The 15,792-nt window shown below is 40.9% G+C and overlaps 1 protein-coding gene across 7 annotated transcripts in view; it reads right to left on the bottom strand.

Annotated features, from left to right (window-relative positions):
* UMAD1 (UBAP1-MVB12-associated (UMA) domain containing 1) overlaps positions 1 to 15,792 on the bottom strand; it is a 278,759-nt gene that overhangs the window by 259,319 nt on the left and 3,648 nt on the right. For 2 of the 7 annotated variants that reach the window (XM_043873025.1, XM_043873026.1), the window contains exon 1: positions 8,350 to 8,555. The exons of 2 other annotated variants lie outside the window; for them this stretch is intronic. In XM_043873025.1, coding sequence (XP_043728960.1) covers positions 8,350 to 8,496 — 147 coding nt within the window. In that variant the 5' untranslated portion in view covers positions 8,497 to 8,555. Of the gene's footprint in view, positions 1 to 8,308; positions 8,582 to 15,792 lie in introns of those variants that run through there. 3 more of the 7 variants (XM_043873030.1, XM_043873024.1, XM_043873028.1) reach the window with 3 other exon arrangements.

Here is a 15,792-nt window from a genome sequence, read left to right as displayed (position 1 = left end):
GCAGTAGTTGAGTTATTCATTGTCTCCAATCTCTTAAACCACTTTGTGTTGTTACAGGTGCAGCCTTCATATACGAAGCAAGATGCCCCTTTCTCTATGCACTCACATAAAACTGAAAAATTTTGAAAGGACAGTGTCTTCACTTTTACTGATACACAGACTGCAGACTGCACATAGAAGGCTACTCTGATTTCCACGCAGGGCAGATTTTACTGCTCTGAAGGGCAAGTGGGTAGCACAAGTAACGTATTTATATATGTATTTATAATGTACTTATTTATTCTAAGATTCACCTTTTAAATAATATTACCCATGACAAAAAGACTAAAGGTAACCTGATTTTCACAATCTGATCATCTTGTTTCAATAGACTACTTGATAATGTAAATATACTACGATGATGTAAATATACTAAGATGTCTATGCAGGACTGACATAAACCAATCCAGTAAATTTTATACTGCTGAAAAACTAAAATCTTGAACCATGTTTAACCTTCCTCTTCTTCTGTATGATGAGTTGTGAACTGCATAGTTACACAAAAGTAATAAAATCTAAATAACAAGTTTCCTAATTTATTCCAAGAGAGACCAAAAAAGACAAAAGTCCATGCTTTGGACAGTTTAATCATAAAAGATTATATTACCTCCAACAGCGTTAAACAGTACAAAACATCCCAGAAGGCTCAATGAGAATGAGAAGAGCCCTGTTACATTTTACCAACGGCAGCCTTGAGTTTAACCTCATTTGATGGGCACAGATGTCAGCTAGGAAGAAGAGGGAGGACCCTCCTGGAAGAAGGGGCACCAGGAACAAAGAGCAGTGTGCTGAGGGGCGCAGAGGGAACAGCAGCAGACCCCAAGGGACAGCAGAGGGGCTTCCCTGGTGGTCAGGTGGGTAAGGATTCAACCTCCCACACTGGGAGTGTGGGTTCAACCCTTGTTCAGGGAGCTAAGACCCCCACATACCACGCAGCCAAGATACCAAAACATGAAACAGAAGCAACACTGTAACGCATTCAATAGTCTTTAAAAATGGTCCACATTAAAAAAAAAAAATCTTAAAAACAAAGGACTGAAAGGGCTAAAAAATCAAGAAAATGCTAGAATACCCAGAGCGGCTTACCAAAGTTTGTTGAATTCTTTTGGCGTGCTGCAGTCCATGGGGTTGCAGAGAGTCGGACAAGACTGAGCGACTGAACTGAACTGAATTGCGTAGTCTAGGCTCTTGAGGAAAGTAGTGTTTCAGAAAAATTAAATTTAAAATAAGAGTCTGTACCTAGAGAGATTATCATATTAAGTGAAGCCAGAGAAACACAAATATTAATATCATATCACTTACATGTAGAATCTGAAAAAAAATGATAAAAATTAACTTATATACAAAACAGAAATAAACCCACAGACATAGAAAATGAACGTATGGTTACCAAAAGGGAAAGCAGGAAGGGATAAATGAGGAGTCTGAGATTAACAAACACACATTACGATAAGGAAAAGAGATAACAAGGACTGACTTACAACACAGGGAACTCAACATCTTGTAATAACCTATAATGGAAAAGAATCTGGAAAAGTATCTATATATAAAACGTGTATATATTAACACATAAAACTGAATCACTGTGCCGTACACCTGAAACTACCATGACATTGTAAAGGGCTACACTTCAATAAAAATACAATACAATACAACAGGCTGGAGAGGCTGATTGAGAAAGTGGAGTCAGGAAGTTAAACGCTGTAGTGAAAGGGGCTAGACTGAAGTGGGAGAACTTTTAGAAAAGAGAAAAAGAAGGAATGCACAGCATTGTGAAAAAGGATTTAGTGACTCAACTCTACAAATACTGATGGAAAGGAATCAATAAAAGATGATGGACGTTTCAAGCCTGAGGGAGCAAAGAAAGTGACATTAAGAATAAGAAAAAGAAAGTAGGAAAAAGACAGTTAAGAAAAAAATGATGAACTCCATTTCAGACAGGTTTCGATATAGGGAAACAACGACTGGTCCACATGGAAATATGTAAAATGCAGCTGGAAAAATAGGACCCAGTGCTCCAATGAAAGGAGTAAGCTGGAATTTGGGAGATGTTGGCATGTAAGTGGTAGCTGAAATCACAAACATCAGTGGAATTTCAAATGGAAAACGAAAGTTCAGGGATTGATATCATGATTTCTAAGATCTCAAAGTATACCATAAAATACTTCCCTTTAATTATCAGCAAATGGATGTGGATTCTACCATTTCTTCACCATTTTCCAACATATAACACCTGGCTGCCGTACCAGGACTAAAATATTAACTTGACTTTATTGTTACACATTTCAAAACTGCAGATACAACTGGCCTCTTCAGTATAATCCAGGGGGAAAATTCAAATGCCAGGCAGATAACCAAAGGTGAAACCAGCCCAGTCTGAGACAGGAGGGAAGGAAAGTGCAGGCCTGGTCTAAAAGCACCTCTAGGGAGCGGGGAGATGCCCAGGGAGCCACAAGGAGGAGCCCTTCACCAAAACAAGGCTTGAAGGATCCCTATTCACGGAAGAGCTGTGGAAGGTTTTGAGCTGGGAAAGCCTGGCATCAGATCTGCATCTGCTGTTACAGCCAAGGCAAAAAATAAAATAACCACCACCAAAAAAACTAGGAACAGGCTGAAGTTAACAGTTATGCCATCTCCCCCCGACTCCTTGTGCTCACCCCACGAGATGATCCGAATGCATCTAGGAACCTCCGGGGAATATAAACTGAAGGTGTATGGTTGCATGGATGTGAGAGAGCTGGCTATAAGGAAAGCTGAGCGCAGAAGAATTGATGCTTTTGAACTGTGGTGCTGGAGAAGACCCTTGAGAGTCCCTTGGACTGCAAGGCAATCCAACCAGTCCATCCTAAAGGAGATTAGTTCTGAGTGTTCATTGGAAGGACTGATGTTGAAGCTGAAGCTCCAATACTTTGGCCACCTGATGCGAAGAGCTGACTCACTGGAAAAGACCCTGATGCTGGGCAAGATTGAGGGCAGGAGGAGAAGGGGATGACATGGTTCATGAGATGGTTGGGTGGCATCACTGACTCCATGGACACGAATCTGGGTAAACTCCGGGAGTGGTGACGGACAGGGAGGCCGGGCGTGCTGCGGTCCGTGGGGTCGCAAAGAGTCGGACACGACTGAGCGACTGAACTCAAGGCGCCTCTGTCTGAGGGTCCCCCCCTTTGGGACCATGGGCCTTGGACTCAGAACTGCTGCTCTGTCACCCAGGCCTCTTGGAGACACAACCTTTTAGCTGCAGTATCTGTTTTATACTATTTCATCCTTTCTAGTACTTTTTCTAATTTGCTTTTTCAAATTGAAACTAGCAGGCTTTTATTATAAAATTATTTTCTATGTGCAGGTAAATTTTGTACATTCTTAGGAAAGAAATATGGCAAAATATACACCAAACCTAATAGCTGTCACTACCAGGAAGCACGACCAGTTTATATTTATGTTATGATTCTTTTATAGTATTTGCTTTTTTCCTAAGCCAAATATTATATGAAATCAAATTTAAAAAAGTTTTCAATTTTTAATTGAAGTATACTTGATTTACATCAGAATTTTTCAGAATCTTTTCCACTACAAGATAGTGAATATAGCTCCCTGTGCTATGTATACCATGGTTTCCCTGGTAGCTCAGTCAGCAAAGAATCTGCCTGCAGTGCAGGAGACCTGGGTTTAATCCTGGGTCAGGAAGATCCCCTGGAGAAGGAAATGGTAAACGGCTTCAGTATCCTTGCCTGGAAAGTCCCATGGACACAGGAGCCTGGTGGACTGCAGTCCATGGGTTGCAAAGAGTCGGGCACGACTGAGCGATTAACACACTGCTATATGTTGGTCCTTGTTACTTATTTTACATACAGTAGTGTGTATGTTAATTTCATGCTCCTAACTTATCCCTCGTCTTCCCTCTTTTAACTTTTAATTTTAAAACACATTTTTGGTTTTGGTTGCACTGGGCCTTCGTTGCTGTGTGCAGGCGAGTGGGCTGCTCTTTGCTCTGGCGCATGGACGTCTCACCGCAGTGGCTTGTCTGCAATGAGCTCGGGCTCCAGGCACACAGCCCTGGGCGTGCCGGCCCGAGGTGCCCCGACTCAGGAGTTGCGGCACACGGGCTTTGCTGTTCCACGGCATGTGAAATCTTCAAACCCAGGGACTGAACCCGTGTCCCCAGCACTGACAGCTGGCTTCTTACCCACTGTACCACCAGGGAAGTCCCTCCCTTCCCCTGTGGTAACCATGATTCTTTCCGATGTCTGTGGGTCTTTCTGTTCTGTAAATAAGTTTACTGGTATCATTTTCTTTCTCTAATTTATTTCATGTAAAGGTATGACAATATTTAGGTCCATCCATGATGCTGCAAATGGCATTCTTTTACTTTTTTTTATGGCTGAATACTCCATTTTACACATATACCACATTTTCTTTATCTATTCATTTAGGCTGCTTCTATGTCTTGATTACTATAAACAGTGCTCCTCAATATAGTAAGCTTATAAAAAGCAAGTCACAAAGCTATTTTTAGGATATTACGCTCTTTTAAAAATATATATGTGAAACAATACACTATTGTATTAAATGACTGTTTCTAAGTGGGTGGAATGATGGGTGGGTTTAATTTTCTTTTTTGTTTGCCTATCCTTATTCTTTTTCAAGTGAGCATGTATTGCTTTTGCAACAAAAACTAGCAATAAAAGAAATTTCATTGTGAAACACAAAAAAACAAATAAAATAAATAAACAGTGCTCCTATGAACACTGGAATCCACCTGCAATGCAGGAGACCCCGGTTCGATTCCTGGGTCGGGAAGATCCGCTGCAGGAGGAGATGATAACGCAGTCCAATACTCTTGCCTGGAGAATCCCACAGACAGAGAGGCCTGGTGGGCTACAGCCCATGGGTCGCAGGAGTCAGATACGAGTGAGTGACTCATCACAGCACAGCACTGCTCTGTAAACATCACCCACCAAAGTCTCTATCAGAATTGGAGACGTTTTGTCTAGTTTTGCTGCGGCTGTTAACTTTGGGGGCTTCAGGGGTTTTGTTTTCCTCTCAATGAATTACTCTATTATTTTCAGAATCAAGAACGGTAGCCTTGTCAACTACAAATGGGCACTTGCCATCCGCCTCCACAAGGATTAACTCATGTGCTGCTGCAGCTGCTGACCTTTAACGTTCCCTGAAAGGAGTTCAGGGAAGGAGCAGAAATGAGGCACTCTGTGCTCTGGAAAAACTGGCAGAACAAGTCTTCTAAGAGTTAAATATTCTCAGGAGCTGATTTTACGGGCCCAATTCTTACATCCCCTCACATCTAGCAAAGCACTAAATTCCTTCATGGTGACCACTACCCCCTCATGACTTACAGAAACCTGCAAAAATATATGCTTAATTGCAAGTACTCCCCTGTCACCAAGATCACATATACACTGATCTTCCCCTACCTTTTTGGAGCAGTTTCTCAGAGTATCTGAAATGCTATCTCCTGGGTTATAGTTCTCATTTTCTCGAAAATAAAACTTAACTTGCAAATCATATTGTGGATTTTTTTTAAGTCAGCAACCTGACAATGATAAAGACTGACTGCTTTTTTCCTCTACTGTCCTTACTGATAAAATGAAAAGTAGGATAGCATTAAAAAAAAAAAAGCCATCACTGATTCTACTAATTTAGGGGGGAGGAAATCACCCATTACATTAGATTACATTACACCACAATTTCTTACTCTCTTCACTCTTAGTGTTTTAGACCAGACAATTCTTAATTGTAACATACTCCTCTGTGGATGGGTATGATCACTTAGCATGTGATGTATTTTAGCCATAAGATATCTTAATTTCAAGAAGTGTTATTAAAACAAACACAAACTTTCCTCTTTTTAATGCAGGACATGTAAAAACCATATCTTTCTTTTCCTAAGGAAGGATGCTAAATAGTGTGAAGAGACACATAAGTTTAGAAGATAAAGTTGCTGCCTTTGAAAGGTTTATAACAAACTGCACTCATAATTTGTATCATTTTGGTCTCAGTCATGGACCAAGAATGTAATTGAGGCTTTGGTGTTATCTTGATTCTTGTAAGTTAATTATACAATGCTGGGAAAGATTGAGGGCAGGAGGAGAAGGGGACAACAGAGGATGAGATGGTTGGATGGCATCATAGACTTGATGGACATGGGTCTGGGTGGACTCCGGGAGTTGATGACGGACAGGGAGGCCTGGCATGCTGCGGTTCACGGGGTCGCAAAGAGTCAGACACGACTGAGCGACTGAACTGAACTCAATTATACAATGATGTATTTTTATGTTTTATAAAAGTTACAAGCATAATTCTACATAACTAACACAAAAATTTCTGATTTTAGATTAAATAACAGCAATACCTACTAAGAAAACACTAATTTCTAACCACTGCATTTGATGATAAAACTCTAAAATGAAAGCACAACCTGGAAAAGACCCCACAACAACTCTAACAAAAGCATCTCTTCACATGAAACAAGTATTCTGGTGATTGACTTAAATAGACGATTCATTTAATAATGTTCTAAGGGAGAATGAAGTAGACCAATGTGAGGTCACCCCCTTTACAACTCTATAGCATAGAGAAACTGAGAATGAATGAAATAAATAAAACATTATTCAGTGTGGGTTGTTAAATGTTTCTATTTGTTTACATGTACCACACAACAGGAATCATTATATACAACTTCCAAAAACTCAATTGCCCATTACAATATCTACATCATTTGACTTCCAATACAATCTAACTGCATCATCAAAAGTTATCTCCTCCCTAAACAAAAACAGACTTCTAAAATTCAGTCGGTTTGCTCATTTGCTCACTTTTCATTCAACCAACAAGTGCTGAAGGTCAAATACTGGCCAGGCACACTGCTGTGAAAGCGTAGTCACTCAGTCATGTCCGACTCTTTGCCAGCCCATGGACTGTAGCCCGCAAGGCTCCTCTGGCCATGAGATCATCTCAGCAAGAATACTGGATGGAGTGGGTTGCCATTTCCTTCTCCAGGGGATCTTCCCAACCGAGGGATCAAACCCAGGTCTCCTACATTGCAGGTGAATTCCTTACCATCTGAGCTACCAGGGAAGCCCACTGGTGGGCCCTAGAAAATCAAACCAAACCAGGCACCTTCTCCAAATTCAAGGAACTACCCAATATATATGCTGCCTCTGGGCTGCCTCTCCACCACCTCTCACAAGACCAGCGGGCACAAAGCAAGGTGCCGAGTCCTGTTAAAACCAGCACCAGCCAAGCAGGTGGCTGACAGGTTGCTAACAGTCTAGTCAAACATTGCTATCTGTCTAAAGGCTTTCTTCACACTCCTGAGTACACAAGAAAGCTGACTGTTTTACCTCCTCCCAACATTTCATCAAAATGCACAGGAAGAGACACAAGACAAAATCTGGCAATAATTCTATCAACCATATGCCAAAGTCTATTCACCATATGCCATAGTCTGAGTCAAAGGTCCATGAACTGCACAATCAAGAAGCTCAACTGACCCAAGAGTTCATTACCATACTGTCTCATGCTACATCTTCCGAAATGTTATCCAAGGATGAATGAATAAGTGAAGAGACCAGCAAATGACAAGAGCAGAATGGACCACAAAGATGGGAGGACATGTCCACCATCCCCATCGCCTGAACTTGGCTCTGAAACACAGGAGCTCTGCCTACCAGAAAAAGACAGGCTGCCGGACAGGTCACTGCATGGGAACTCCTTCCAAAGTTTGACAAAGTTGGGTTCCCTCTCTTAACCTTCCCCCTCTCCTGGGAGATCTACCTCCATTCCATGATGGTAATTACTGGCCTGGGCAAGCAACAGGGAAAATTAGGGAGGGCAATGGTTTATAACTGCCCAAGGACGACTCTGTAAAACAGGGTGCCAGAGAGAAAAAGCTCCAGGAGCAGAACACAGGAAACAAACAGATACTACTTTCATGGCTGAAGAAAGCTTCAGTCATGTATGACTCTCTGGGACCCTATGGGCTGTAGCCCGCCGGGCTCCTCTGTCCATGGGGTTTTCCAGGCAAACTGCTCCTAATTCTCTAATTCATTCAGAGACCTGGGCAGTCTGTGCCATGGAAATTTCCATCTCAGCCTGGCAGAGCCACCCGATGATGAGTGCCTGTTAGCCCCTGGGAACAGAACAAGCCAAGGAACATGTGCAACCATATATCTTCCAGGACTAGACACAGAAACAAGAAGCTGCCTGCAATAGAAAGTTCAGTGAGGAAGACGGAAGAAGCCTCACTCACCCACTTCAAAGAAATCAACAGGAGGAGGGGAAAATACAGACCCAAGGATCAAGAGGAAGAGTATCTCTCTGATGAAAATTCTCTTGAAGCTCTTGAACAGTACAGACAGTATCTTGGCAACCCTCAAAATGTTCTAGGAGGATACAGTCTCCTCCATCCAGGCTGCCGAGCGGAGCTGGGCAAAACATACCATCACCCAGATGGTTCACGATCTCAGCTCTCGGACAAGCCTACATACTTCCCTCCTTTGGGGAAGCACCCTGGGGTTTTCATCCCCCTTCATTATCTTACTCTTCATCATCATTAAGATATCCAGCAGATACTTCAGGACAATTTGGTCACGCTATTAACACTTACGTCACAATTTGTTATTTAAATACTTAGTGTAACAAGACACTGGGCTCAGGGTTTTACGTCTGCAAATCTTACTTAATGCTTAAAATAACCACATGAAGCTGTTTTTATCTCCCATGTTTATACAGAAATTGCAGCTCTGGAACGGATGAGTAATTTTTCCAAAGGTCACTTAGGTATCAAGTATCAAGATTTAACAGGTCTGTATCCTTCACTCTGTGCTGTATTGCTTCAGTGCTCAAGCAAGAGTCATCTTTCCAGCACACCTAGCTCCGCCGGTAAGGAACCCACCTGCAAGGCAGGAGCCCCCGGGAGCTTAAAGTCAGCCAGGACTTGGTCACTAAACAACAGCCTGCCAAAGTCACTGTCTCTCAGTGAAGTATCCTACTTCATTAGATGTTTGCTGAGCACCTGTTTGAGTCAAGAGCCATCTTGGGGTAGATGGGAAATAAACCCGATTTGAGATGTTTAGAGTCTAAAAAGTATACAACAGGTGTTACTTAGCCTTACTATGATACTACCTCCACAAGCATGTAAGATTTGTAAGGGGGCGGGAGGGGTGTTTATTTTTGTTTATTCCACAAATGAACAGCATTCATGGACTGCTGTTGAATATTTTAAAAGTTTATAAGATGTGCACTCCCTAAATATAGTCTCTAGTTTAAAATTAGCAAGAAACAATCTATAACAGCAACTAAGCAGTAATACGTTCATGGCCTTTTAATAATTCACATTAAACATGTATTCTTGAGTATCAGTGTATTTACCAATTCAGATAATTGAACACCAAAAATAAGACGTGAAGCGCACAATCTTTAAGTATAAAGCTTGATAAATTTTTGCAAAATGATCATATATATATATATGTATCAGTCAGGGTCCAGTCAGGAAATAGGAATCACACCAGTTGTTTGGGCAGGGACAATATAATACAATGAATTGTTAACTGGTAGGACGTAAATACTCAAAGGAATAAAAGAAGATTTCAAAGAAAAATAGCAGTGCAATCTCCGCCCCCCCCCCAAAAAAACAGCCACTATCTCTAGGCTGAAGAAGAGTGGACAGTAAGATAGTTAAGCACCCCACCCCACAAGATGAAGATTCAGATCTCCTTGGAGGGACAGAAACCGTATCAGAAGCAGCGGAGGAACTCGCCAGAGGGCAGGCTGGAGCTGGGCAGTGGGCAGGGCGAGGCCTGAGGGTTGCCACCTGACCTCTGAGCAGGCTGCTGGGCTCCCGAAAGGTCGTAACGGGGGGCTGGAACCTGGCGGGGTGGGGGTCTTCCCGACACAACAGCCTTGCAGTGTTCCTTCAGGGCCCTCTGTTGGGAATGCCTAATATTCCAAAGGAAAACGGTTTACAGAATCCAGCTTCATGTTACACAGTTGGGCAAGCAAGACTCAATGTGGAATTGAAGATAATCAGTTGGCGCTGGACTTCCCTGGTTGCCCAGTGGTTAAGAATCAGCCTGCCAATGCAGGCCATGTGGGTTCAATCCCTGATCCAGGGGGACCCCACACGGTCTCACGCCACAGCTACTGAAGCCTGTGAGCCCCCGAGCCCCTGCTCCACGCCATCCCAACGAGAAGCCGGGGCACTGCAACGAGAGCGCAGATACAGCTCATCCAACTAGAGAAAGTCTGTGTGCGGCAACCAAGACCCAGCACAGCCGTGAGTCGATAAATTAGTTCAATTTTTGTAAAAAAAAAGAGAAAGAAGACAGCCTGGATTCTGAAAGTTTTCCTATTCATGGTTCCGGTCCTTTGTGAGGCTAATAATTTTAGGCCAGTCAAGCTAACCCAAAAAAGTTCTAATGAGTTTCCTTTTGATAAATGTACCCCAAATGAAAAATGGGTAAACAAAATGTAGTATTCACTACATACAATGGACTATAATTCAGCTTCAAAAAGAATGAAATTCTGATACATACTACAATCATAGAAGAACCTTGAAGACATTAAATGATATAAGCCAGACAGGAAAGGACAAGTACTGTGTCATTCTACTCTAGGAGGTACCTAGAGTAGTCAAATTCATCAACTGTAAGATGCTAACGGAATTTCAGTCTGCGATGATGACCAAGTTCAGGAGCTGGATGACAGCAATGGTTGCACACGAAGTGAATATACCAAATGCCACTGAGCCATCAATTAAAAATGGTTAAAATGTAAAATCTTGTTACGTACAGTTTACCACAATTAATCAAAAAAAAAAAAAGTTTAAGCTGATTTAAAGAGGTAATATTACTTGTACCAAAAGCACCTTGATTATTGTATTTCAAGTCATTCATCATCATGAACCCAGAATACTCAACCTAAAATGTCAAACTTCACTCCCTTGATCCGCCAGCCTCACTATTGAGCTAAACTCCTCCACATGGCACGTAAGGAAGACATTCCAAGTTCTAGTCTCTACTTACCTTTGTTACGTAGTTAAGAGTAGGGAAGGAGGAGTCCAAAATGGTGGTTAAAGAAAAACTGACTAGAAAAAGCCCCCAAAAGGGTCAGAGAAAGGGAAAAGCCCACAGAAGGGGGAAGCCTGAGACTGGAACGAGAAACTGGTGAGAAAACACAGCCAAACACGGCCCCTTCCCTGACTGGCCTTCAACACTCGCCCTATTTGGTTGCAAGTAAAAGCCCTAATTTGTACCGGCAAAACCAATCAGGTTTCAGGGACTATAAAGGGTCAAAGACAAAAAATATAAAAAGGGAAGCCAAAAGGAGCCGAGAACACTCCTATGGGAGTTGGCCCCCTCTCACATCTATGTGAGAGCTCTAACTGAGCTGTAAGTAGTCTGTCCTTACAAGTCTCTGCTACAACAAGACAAAAGCCTCAAGAAAATACCGCTGCTGCCTGCTTAATAAACCATGCCTGTTTGAGCTGTAAGTAGTCTGTCGTTTCAATTCTCTGCAATGACGAGACAAGACCGAGGGAGAAAAAACCAACCCCAAACCTTCATCCTTAATTCCGGCCACTCCCTGGTGCGCTGCTATACTTTTACTAACACTCTGTTACGCTTAACAACTAACAGAATCCCCACACTGGTTCTCTAAAAGGGCACTTGTGGGAATGTTTTAAATATAAATATGTATTTTTAATGTATGGCTAATCCAAAAAAAGGAATAAAGAAAATCTATAGAAGCCAGAAAAGACAAGAACCTATAAATCCACAAGGTTATATGCAACTACTATAGTTAACATTTTCCTTGCAGCCATTATTGATTCCTAATGGCTAAAAGCCTGGGGTTTAATCATCCAGGTCGCACGGGGAGAACCCCACGGACAGAGGAGCCTGGGGGGCTCCAGCGCGTGAAGCCGCCAAAGCTGGACACGACTTAGCGACTAAACCAGCACTGCCGCCACGGGGAACAAGGACAAAGCCTGGGACCCAACAACCTTGGAAGGAGGAGACACAGACCTTCTCCGGAGGAAAACACCTTCAAACTAAACCTCAAAAAGTCAACAAAAAGTTCCAAGAAACATGAGTTCATAATTAAAAAAAAAAAAACTACAAATAAAGATACAAGCCACAGTAAGGAAGAGTCACACAGAATCAAAAACCTCTACAGAATCAGCCCCATAAAGACTATGGGTATCAAAACTAGACTCTAAGCAGACTCTCCTAAACTCTGTGAAATATGAAGAAATAAAAGGAGACCTAAAACTATGACAAAAGAGTATCAAATAACAACTAAGATGTGTATAAAGAACCAAACAGAACTTCTAGGGAAAAAACTAGTATTGAAATTATAGCAGATGAGTCACAACTGCATAAAGAATTAGTAAACTGGAAGATCTGAAAAAATTATCCAGAATTCAGCACAAAGAATCAAAACCACCGAAGCATAAAACAAAGGTCAAGAGCACACCCTTCCTTCTTCCTTCTAACTGGAATTCCAGAAGGAGCTAGAGAACAGGAGAGAAACAATATTCAAAAATATAATGGTTGTGTATGTCCCAGTGCTGATCAAGACAAAACTACCAGATTCACAAAGCAAACATATTCACCACAAAACTAAAAGAACTCTTTATCAGTACACATTACAAACAAACTGAAGATCAAGCAGATACAGACATGAAAGCTTACAACAAAATCACAATTTAAATGAAAAGCAAATTAAGAGTAAAATGGTACCAGAGTAGCTTTAAGATAAATTATCCACTTAGAATTCTATACAGATAATAATCCTGCCTTTTGAAAACAAAGATGAAATCAGCATATTCAGAGAAACACAAACTAATGTACACACTACCAGTGATTCTCTTTGAAGGAACTTTCAAAGAAGGTACCTCAAAAAAAGGCGGGGGGAAACAACAGAAAAAGAGGTGAGATGTAAAAATAAGAAGTAAAACGGATTCTTTGTCTCAAAAATAAAAAGAAAATGATACATATGAACAATTCCAAACAAATATTAACTGCATAAGATGATGTGTTCATGCTTAGTTGCTCAGTCACGTCTGACTCTTTGTGACCCCAAGGACTGTAGCCCACCAGGCTCCTCCGTCCATGGGATTTCCCAACCAAGATTACTGAAGTGAGCTGCCATTTCCTTCTCCAGGGGATCTTTTCAACCAGGAACTGAACCTGCATCTGTTGCATCACAGGCAGATTCTTTACCACTGAGCAACCATATAATAATGCCTAATTTGTGGAGTTAAAAAGAAATCAAAGTAGAATTAAAGCTGTAGACAACAGCATACAATTGAAAAAGGGCCGTGGTGTTATAGGTTCTGATCCTGACACAGAGAAAAGTAACCTTAGGCTTTAATGTGCTTGCTAAAGGGCGACCACAAAGTTTTTTTTAAAGAATATATAACATTCAGACTAATACAGAGGAATAAAACAGAATTAGAGAAAAAATTTAAAAAGTCAAATCAAAAGAAGACAGGAGAAAACAACAACAAAAAAAGCAGAACACACAAGACTGCCAAAATGAATCCAAAAACATCAGTAACGACAATCAATGTAAATGGACAAAAGATATAAAAACTAACCCTCGAGCTGTATACACTATTTACAAGGGATACACGTAAAACACAAGGACACGGAAAAGTTGAGTTATCAGGCCAACACAGGCACAAATACCACAAGGTCACAGAGCATAAATTTATCAAACAAGGTATATTGGAAAAACCATAACAAGCAGTGGCAAAGAATTTGTGATCCACCAAACACTAGTGTTTTCAGAAAAAAAGAATCCAGCTTCCACATAACCTTTCTAGACTTTGCATTAGACTACAAAGCTACAGTAATCAAAACAGTATGCTACAGGCACAGAAATAGACGTGTAGATCACTGGAACAGAACAGAGCGCCCAGAAATAAACCCACATCTACAGTCAATTCATCTTCAATAAAGAAGGGAAGATACAGCAGGAAGAAAAGAAATTCTCTTCAACAAATGGTGTTGGGAAAGTTACGTCCAAGTCAATGAAATCAGAATACTCCCTCACACCATATACAAAAGTAAATTCAAAATGGTTTAAAGACCTTAATATAAGACATGATACCATAAAACCCCTAGAAGAGAACTTAGGTGAAACATTGTCTTTCATAAATTGTACCAATATTTTCTTAGATCAGTTTTCCAAGGCATAAGAAATAAAAGCAAAAATAAACAAATGGGGCCTAATCAAAAGTAAGAACTTTTGCACAGTAAAGGAAACTATAAACAAAAATACAACATATGGAATGGGAGAAGATATTCGCAATCTAAAAAACAAGGAGTCAATACCCAAAATATATGAACAGCTCATACAACTCATATTGAAAAGACAAATATCTCAATCAATAAATGGACAGAAGACCTAAATATATATTTTTCTAAAGAAGACATACAGACGGCCAAAAGGCACATGAAAAGATGCTCAACATAGCTAATGTTTAGGGAAATGCAATTTAAAACCATAAGGAGGTATCAACTCACACCAGTCAGAATGGCTATTATCAAAAAATCTACAAAAAATTAAAATGCTGGGGAGGGTGTGGAGAACATGGCTGGTGTGAATGTAAACTGGTGCAGCCACTATGAAAAACAGTACAGAGGGTCCTTAAAAAAGCAAATTAAAATTATCATATGATCCAGAAATCCCACTCCTGAGCATATATCCAGAAAAGATGAAAACTTTAGTTCGAAAAGATACATGCACACCAATGTTCATAGCACCACTATTTATAATAATAAAGACATGGAAGCAACCCAAGGGCCCGTCAACAGATGACTGGCTTAAAAAGAGATAGTGTGTGTATGCACATACACGGTCGACTAGTACTCAGTCATAAAAAAAAGAATGAAATAGTGCCACTCGAAGCAACACAGATGGATCTAAAGAATATTACACTCAGTGAAGTCAGACAGAGAAAGACAAATACTATATGACATCACTCGTATGTAGAATCTAAAAAATAATCGAAAATTATATATACAAAACAGAAACAGACTCACAAGCACAGAAAATGAACTTATGGTTAACAAAGGGGAGAAGGGAGTGAGCCGGGATAAATTAGAAATATGGGCTTAACAGATGCAACAGAGATTTACTGTATAGCACAGGTAACTATGGGCTTCTGTGGTGGTTCAGACAGTAAAGAATTCACCAGCAATGCAGGAGGCCTGGGTTTGATACCTGGGTTGGGAAGATCCCCTGGAGGAGGGAATGGCAACTCAGTCCAGTACTCTTGCCTGAAGAATCCCCATGGACAGAGCCACGGGGTTGCAAAGAGTCGGACACGACTGAGTGACTAAGCACACACACACAGAGGGAACCGTATTTAATATCTTGCAATGACTTACAAACGAAAAGATTCTGAAAACAATATAAAACCAAGTCACTTGGTACATCTGAAACTAACAGTACTGTAAATCAAGTATACAACTACAATTAAAAAAAAAATGAAAAGAATCCAGCCTCCAACATTTGGGAAATTCTGTCCGAATGGAAGCCTACTGGTTAAAGAAGCACATTGTTGGGGAGGAATTGGTGGAGCCCACAGGCTGGCATCAACTTATTGGCCAGAGACATTAATATGCCTTTTGTTACCTGAATATTATTGACTGGAGATGTTTCATAAATCACCAGCCACAGACATTAGTTTCTACAAAAATCGCCTTGTCATTAATGTGCTATCAA

Source organism: Cervus elaphus, chromosome 18, assembly GCF_910594005.1.
Source record: "Cervus elaphus chromosome 18, mCerEla1.1, whole genome shotgun sequence".
Classification (NCBI taxonomy): domain Eukaryota; kingdom Metazoa; phylum Chordata; class Mammalia; order Artiodactyla; family Cervidae; genus Cervus; species Cervus elaphus.
The sequence above is the reverse complement of the archived record's forward strand: the minus strand, read 5'-3'. Positions and strand labels throughout refer to the sequence as shown.